Raw genomic sequence first — 8,413 nt, forward strand, 5'->3', positions numbered from 1 at the left:
TAGAACTGAATGAAATATTGCGCTCTATAAATTGCGCAATATTTCATCATCTTTTTTATCATTGTGTCGTAAATATTGATGCCATAGTGTAAATTTGCGCAAAAAGTCTTTAAAATTAGCAAATCACATCAGATATTGCAAAAAGGTTATTAAAATGAAAGTATTTTACCGACATTTTTAGAATGGGATTCAAAATTTGAACAGCTCTTTCAATAGTCAGGTTGGCCGAGTGGTCTAAGGCGCCAGATTTAAGCTCTGGTTCCCGAGAGGGAGCGTGGGTTCGAACCCCACACCTGACAAGTCGCCATAGGCTACTCTTTTTTATTACTTTTTTTAAACCTTTTAATTAAATTATTCATTAATGTTAATTAAAATTTAACGTTTAATTGTCAATTACGGTTACATACAACACCAACGTAGTACAAAAACTAAAAAAAAAAAGTATACTAGTTGAAAACCAAAATCACATGTTTAATAATGGAAACAAGGTAAGGAAGGTAGTTATATTCAAGATTCCCAGGCATAAAAGCCATTATCCTTATCAAGACGTCAACTGCTGGTCACAGGCCTCTATAATACGACTGCACAATAAGACTGTGGGATGTATTTTTGAAATATGTATAAAACAGTAAATAAATAAATTAGGACACTTTACAGGTGTTATAGTATATTGTTACGCGATTTATACATTTCTTATTTAACTTTATATGCAACATGCATTTAATACAATAGCATGAATAACAATTAGAATTTACGAGTTCTTAGGTTTACGCGATTGTTACACATAGGAAATGAAACTATTTTTCCGGATTTAAATCGCGCATATTTGTTTTTTCAAACAATTAGAAATAAGAAGTCAAAAATATAATAATATACGTTAATTAAATACATTTTACAATATCAAGTAAAAAATCATCGATATTGTTGTCATTGAGTAATAACGAATGTTTTTTTAATAAAAAACCTTTGATGAGAACCCACAAGGCAGGCATAAAACGCAGTACTGTTCATTGATGTTTTAATATACGAGTACTTTTAATTGTTTTTAACTTTTCTATTTTTTATTATTGAGCTATTGCGTACCACTGCTGGGCAAAGGTATTCCCCAAAATCCTTCACTGCTCCAAATTAAAAATTTGCCATATATAGGAGGATTAAAACTATAGTGAAACAAAAACTTTATATACTAAAAGTGTACAGCTTTTGTGTACTTGGGTGACAATAATCTATGGTAGTGCTAGTGACTCGTTTAGCTCTTGCAGATTAACTCTATGATCGATACGATATTTGAAATAAATATTATAAATGATAAACGTGTATAAATGTTTATTCACTCATCAAAATGAAGTAATGTTGATATAATTAAGTAACTATTTATTTTAAATAACAAAAATAATTTTTTTGCACATTTCACACTTTGTACGATGAGAGTACAGGGGCGAGCCTATGAAACAAAATAAGCAATTAGTAATTACCAAATGTTTGCTCTATAAAAAATAGTAGGATCTTTTGCGTTCACATTTTAACTGAAATCCTGCACTGGACGCAAACCCATTGTCTTGGTGAATATCTGGTGCTTTGGCCGATGCAGTCCTTTGGTCAGCACATCAGCCACCATGTCTTGAGTATACTAATGTAGCAGACGACTACTTGGTTGAAAGAGATCTTAAAGATTCCTTCTCGCATGTCTTTTCAATTGTACACGTTAACTCGCAAAATGTGGATGCTTGATTTGTATGCACAAATATTTTCTTAACATATATTAGACTAATCCAGCACAATGCCGTCATGTTTATTTTAACTGATTTTAAAACAAAATAGTTTCATTTACGTCTTATGTCAATTTTTTCACGTTATTCCTTTTTTACATCGAAGCTGTGTTATCGTTACTACCGCTAAAAATGTTATATCCTTTTCATCAATTATTCAGTAGCATAAACAATGAGCCACTCTTTATCGTGTCATTTCAATGTCTAGTATTTTTTTTTCATTACCTGCTCGCTTGTTTAAGACCGTATATTATATGAACTTAAGTTATTATCTTGGTATTTATAAAATTAATCGGAACAGCAAAATGCTACCGCTTCTATAAATAAATAAAGATTTTTAAAAAATGCTACCGCTAGCAATGTCGTGCCATATGTTTGTGTCAGAGACGTATTCAAACGTGTCAAATGTCAATCTAAAAACATCACAAACCAAACCTTTTTCCCAAAGATGTTTCTTCGTATTTATAAATAAATAAATATACTATATAAATAAATATACTAAATAAATACGGCACGGATAATAATTATCGGATAATTGTCATTTTCGAGCTGTGTTATAAACAAAAAGTTTTCATAAAAAAGCTCCAATAAAACTAGCGACAACAAGTAAACTATAGTAACCTTTATTTTTCTTTATTTTCTCTTTACAAAGGATAAAAAGTTTTAGTAATTTACATCAAATGCTTACGTAATAAACTTAAGCATTTGTAGTAGGTATAACCTCTCTGTTTGCAAACAAAGCTGTTTTGGTACCAGAAAAAACTCGATTTTGCTAATAAGACTTCCTTTTCTACTATAATACGACGTAGGTAATTGTACCTCACTCTTTGTATGCGCTGCAGCCATTTTGGCATTCCTAGCACCCTTGATAATAATGTGGAACCCTACGATATGGCGGCTCGGGATGTGAGGTGCAGCTGCACGCTTTAATTCGGCAACTTTACCGCGCGCGCACTATTGTATTGGAACGTTACATAATTCATTTATTTATTGCAAATCTAAATGGCGCTGATCAATCGGCTGGAAGTTGTTTATATCATGTACGCCAGCACATCAAGCTACACATTGACGTGTCTTGTTCCGTTGCACTGGAGGCCTGTGATTTTCGAACAAAAATGTGTAGTCTGATGTGCCGTTATCCGCACATTGCCATGGTTATCAATTAATTCCTGTTTAATATGAAATATGAGAAATTCGTTTTTTTTCCTAACATTATTCAAATATTGTTCATGAACTAAAATTATTTTCTGACTTTGAAAAATATGCGTATATATGCGTATATGTGTGTTACAAACTAATTTGTAAATTAACGCTTTGAAGTGTGGGTAGTGGTGCTAATCACACAATAAAAGAATAGGCGGCAGTATCTTTAAAAATCTGTGCAATAAGCGCCATCTAGTTGCTTTCTTTGTTACCAGTATCACTAAAAATAGAGTAGCTTTGATAAATTACAGCTTGTCAATGTAAAACAAATTAGTTACAAAAATAGCTATTCGATACTCGTCACGACATCTAGTTCACCAATAGGTATTAAATACTCGACTAGGTACGCTAGCTTATTTCGCGATTATACTTCAAATTGTCTAGGATGATCCCTGTGGCACATCAGAAAATTCTATTATAATCTTGTAACGACGTCCACTAATTTACGTATTTTATAAACTATTTTTATAAGTCTCGCTTGTAAGTGAATAACTTTAAATAAGCAAATACATAAAATTAAAGTAAAAGTAACACCAAATTGATGAGAAATAAGCAGAGAAATAGTTTTATTTTTTAAATTAATTTATTTTTACGAGAACGTTCAAAGGTTTATTTCATTATAGTCGTCACAAAATAATAGATCATATTTGACAGCTAAACCAGTCGATAGTATGTAACTTTGAATGCAATCAACGAAACAGTAAATAAGCAATTAATAACTTATTGGGTTTTAAAAAAATACATAAATTTTATTGAAGGTCTATACGTTATGAAAGAAACATATTTCAAGTATTATTTTCGCAGGAATTCCAAAATAAAATCCAATTTTGAGTTACTCCGAAACGTCTTATAAACAGTTACATCTTCAGTCTAATTCTTTTTAATAATAGTGTTGTAACCAATAAGCGCCGACTATCATCGAGTCAAATCGGTTTCACTTTAAAAAAAATGACTTATTTAATTACTAAAGTCGTCACAAAATAATAGATCATATTTGACAGCTAAACCAGTCGATAGTATGTAACGTTGAATGCAATCAACGAAACAGTAAATAAGCAATTAATAACTTATTGGGTTTTAAAAAAATACATAAATTTTATTGAAGGTCTATACATTATGAAAGAAACATATTTCAAGTATTATTTTCGCAGGAATTCCAAAATAAAATCCAATTTTGGGTTACTCCGAAACGTCTTATAAACAGTTACATCTTCAGTCTACAAAGAAATAATTCTTTTTAATAATAATGTTGTAACCAATACGCGCCGACTATCATCGAGTCAAATCGGTTTCACTTAAAAAAATGACTTATTTAATTACAAAAACAAAAATTTTAAAGTGCTTACAAAATTAGACTGAGTATACTAGTATTTATAGTAGACAGAACCGTAAAGTCAGATTTGTATTTCCTTTTCTTTATCGCAAATTCTGAAACGGCAACACTGATGTCGATTTAGCGTCACTCTGCATCGGCGCCCGCGCAGTCTTTCGCCGTCTTGGAAGTTGACTGTACGCTTGGTTATTCGTGGTGTTTTTTCTTGTGACTCGGCTGTGCTTTTGGACTACTTCTATTTTCAATCTCGTTGACCTTGGCTTGGATATTTTGGACTTGATTCTGTGTGAACTCTTTTTCAACATGTCGAAAAGAGGACGTGCTTTAAATAGCCAGACTCGCGAACTGGTTGTGAAATTACACGACTATTTCGAAAGGGAGTCACTTAATGGTGGACCTCTATTACCAGTGACACAAGTGCAAAATCGCGTCGCAAGTGCACTTGGAATCGGCAAAAGAACGGTACACACCATCATACAAGAAAAATATGGGCCTTCCGGCTCTCAAGAAAACGTATTACATACGCCTAGAAAGAGGAAGAAAAGCAAGCCTGTAACAGGTATCGACACGTTCGATGCAGACGCTATTCGTAACCATGTTTATACATATTATACTAGACACGAGTACCCTACTGTGAGTAAATTGTTGGTATCACTTCGAGAGCTTGGCTTATTTACTGGGAGTGCTACCTCACTGATTACAATTTTGAAAAAAATTGGTTTTAAATACAAGAAGTCTGACAAAAGAAATATTATGATGGAAAGACATGATTTAATATTACAAAGAGTTTCATTTTTGAGAGAAATGAATAAAATTACAAATTGGGATAATGTTGTGTTTATCGATGAGACTTGGTTGAACTCAAACCACACAGTACCACAATCATGGACCGACGACACTAAAGCATCCAGCTCGAAAGTGCCAATGGGAAAAGGTGGTCGCCTCATAATTTGCCATGCTGGATCAGCCGGGGGAGGTTTCGTTAATAATGCTTTACTAGCATTTGAATCAAAAAGTACAAAAGAATATCACGAAGAAATGGACGCAAACAAATTTAAAGAGTGGTTTAAAACTTTACTTCAGAACCTCCCCGAACAATGTACAATAATTATGGACAATGCATCGTATCATTCGGTTCAAATAGATCGAGCGCCGACTCAGGCAAATAAAAAGGCTGATTTGGTGGCATGGCTACAGAGGAATGGTGTCGAAGCTGACATGGAGCTATTGAAAGTGGAATTGTTAAGATTAGTGCGAGAGCATAGACCTACAAAACTTAGGTATGAAATTGATGAATTGGCACTTGAGCATGGACATAAAATTATAAGGACACCGCCGTACCACTGTCAATACAATGCTATTGAGTTGATTTGGGCTCAAATTAAAGGTTAATATTTTTGCATTTAATACTGTTATTTTAAATTCGTATATATTAAGACTTATTTTGTACTAGTAGCATATTTTAATAAAGTACAAATGTAAAGAGGTAACATATAAACTTTCGAATTTGTAATATCACTGTGAAGGAACATTACTATTTTACAACAGTGTTTTTTTTTTACAGGCTACGCAGGACGTAATAATACTAAGCCACCGTTCTCCACAAAAAAAATGATGACTTTATTAAAGGAAGCATGTACTAAAGTAACAAAGGAAGACTGGAGAAAGGTGGTGGAAAAAACTAGAAAACTAATAAAAGAAGATTTTGACAGAGATGTTAATATTGATAATTTAATTGAAAACGAGTTAATTATATGGACTGGTGAAACTAGCTCAACAGATGGTTTTGGTTCATCTTCCGATGACGTTGATAAATAAAAAATTCCAATAAGGAGGTCTTTTGTTTTACTTCAGAATTTTGTTATTTACGTACAGGTTATCCTCGTGAACTATGCTAATGTATAACTACAATACAACAACAAGTACAGGTTGCCGTTGTGCTCACTTAAAATACTTACTTATTATTTCTATTAAACTGTATAACGTTTAAATAAATGTTGATTGATATATCTAGAACTGAAAAGCAATGAACAGAAAAATAACCTAAACGATTACAAACTCCTAAAATTTTTAATCGATTTCTCGTGAGAATCGTTTAAACTGGTTACCGATATTGCAGTTCACATCACTATTTACGTTGCGATGACATGTGTCAAATATGATCTATTATTTTGTGACGACTATAGACTGCATTTGATAGTGCTGAGGTGTATCGATAAATAGTTTAATGAATAAATGTTGAAGTCGGACCTTAGCGGATTTGCACTAACCTATATATGTAGTATTGGTAAAAGGCGCGTATCTGCATTACGGGATTTAACGTTATTACTTTGTTATTTCAATGGCTACGACTTTCATTTATGCACAGTAAGCATTCATTTATGTTGTCTACGGACTGATAACAATAGATTCCCGTCAATCACGCCAATTTGGTTGCTGATTATTGTTGATTGTTCACCTATCGCTGGCGATGGCTATTGAATCATAAACAAGGATAGCATTTTAATTTAATTTATTTCTTCTCCGGTACAGTCTAAAGCACGTCAAGCTTGACACTTTGGACCGTTCTTATCGCAAGCGGCATAGAGTTGGATTTAAGTCTTAAGTGTCAAGCATGACATGCTCTTGACCCTGTACCTACTCCATAGAAATATCGGATCGGATATCAGAAATAAAATAAATATTACTTGTTTTTTTTATTTAAAAACTCAATTATTATTATTATTACACTAGGGAAAGCCTGTATCGCGGGTGCCAAGGGCGCACACATAGACAACCACAAATTACACCTAACTCGCGTGAGAAATAAATGTAGGCCATACAAATATTCCATGACAGGCAGTCCAAGATGGTAAGCGTTCGGCCACGGAGGCACCGCAGTTATAGTACATTATTTTGCTTAGTTTAGGCATCAGTCTCCCACAAAATTATCCTTACCAAAATCTAACGTGTAAACTGTTCCTAGCTATAATATGTATTTTGTGGAAGAGAAAATAAACGTTATTATTATACGAGGCCAGGAAGTAAGAGATTGCTGGACGAGTATGAGTTACAAGGCCGAGCGAGAGCGAGGCCGTGTATTAATACAAGTCAAGCAATCTCCGTTCCCGCCGAGGCTTATACAGTGATTTTCTCAAAACCAAGCGAAGAAATAATAGAAGACTAAAGAGACGATGTATAATAGAAGAAGTAAAACATGTTTTTTTTTTCGTTTTCCTTCGTCCCGCATGGAACAGGCGAAGGTCAAAGATCATGCTGCATAGTCATTAGTTTCTCTTTTTCTTCAGTACAAATTGTTTCAATTCAAGTATTCAGTATAAAATCCTTCAGTTTAAGTCTTCAATATTTCAGTAAGAGCCGTAAGAGCTGTCTTAGTTTAAAATATGAATTATCCAGTATACGAAAAAGTCTCAACAATGTTAACGTCAAATCAACAAAATTGACAAAAAAAATTTCCATCCTCTAAGCAAAAAATATGTTACTTAAAATTAAAAGCAATGTTTGACATAGCGTTTGTTGGTTATTGAAAGTGTCGTTATCGCTCTTCTCACTAGGATTTATTTTCGACGAACATGGAAAAAAGGCCAAAAAACAGAAAAGAATTTTATTTTATTTTACCGCCTTTTAAAAAAAAATACGATTAAATTATGATGCAATTACGAAGACTTGGTAGTTGGCTGTATGAGTCTTGCTTTTGCTTATGTACGTAGTTCACATATTATTAAGTAGATTTAAAAGCTTAGGAAGTGGACGGTAATGGATTTTCATATACTTTGCACACTTTGGCTGGGAAATAGTAGCACGGTCCATAAATGACAAACTTTCCGTGTTCGTTTTCATGAATGTAATGCAAACATTTCCGAGCATATTTGAGAAAAATAACTATTTTGATATAAGTGCGGAAAGTTGAGAGAGGCTTCCTGGCCCGAGCCAGAGGCGAGGGTCAAGACGCGAGACAAGTGAAAATGACAAATACGCACGTGTATCAAACGACGTTTTTTAATACATTTGCGAAAAAAGTACATTGAAAGTAAAATAAAACAGTATTTAAACAAAACTCATTTTCTGCTAGTAAATTAAAATAATGAAATACAACCACTGCAACCAT

The 8,413-nt window shown here is 33.3% G+C and overlaps 1 protein-coding gene and 1 non-coding gene across 2 annotated transcripts; both read left to right on the forward strand.

Moving 5' to 3' along the window:
- The first annotated feature begins 215 nt into the window (after positions 1–215).
- On the forward strand, positions 216–299 carry Trnal-uaa. The gene has a single exon. It is a non-coding gene; the product is annotated as a tRNA-Leu (tRNA).
- Positions 300–5,109: 4,810 nt separating this feature from the next.
- LOC113232667 lies at positions 5,110–5,697 on the forward strand. The gene has a single exon (XM_026467435.1). It carries the CDS (start codon positions 5,110–5,112, stop codon positions 5,695–5,697), a length of 588 nt encoding a protein of 195 aa, XP_026323220.1.
- The last annotated feature ends 2,716 nt before the right edge of the window (positions 5,698–8,413 follow it).

This window comes from Hyposmocoma kahamanoa, unplaced genomic scaffold, assembly GCF_003589595.1.
Source record: "Hyposmocoma kahamanoa isolate Upper Pololo Valley unplaced genomic scaffold, ASM358959v1 76592, whole genome shotgun sequence".
NCBI lineage: Eukaryota > Metazoa > Arthropoda > Insecta > Lepidoptera > Cosmopterigidae > Hyposmocoma > Hyposmocoma kahamanoa.

Bases quoted from the DNA above. Each gene is read 5' to 3' on its own strand.
- LOC113232667 (XM_026467435.1), top strand. From the start codon at position 5,110: ATGAATAAAATTACAAATTGGGATAATGTTGTGTTTATCGATGAGACT.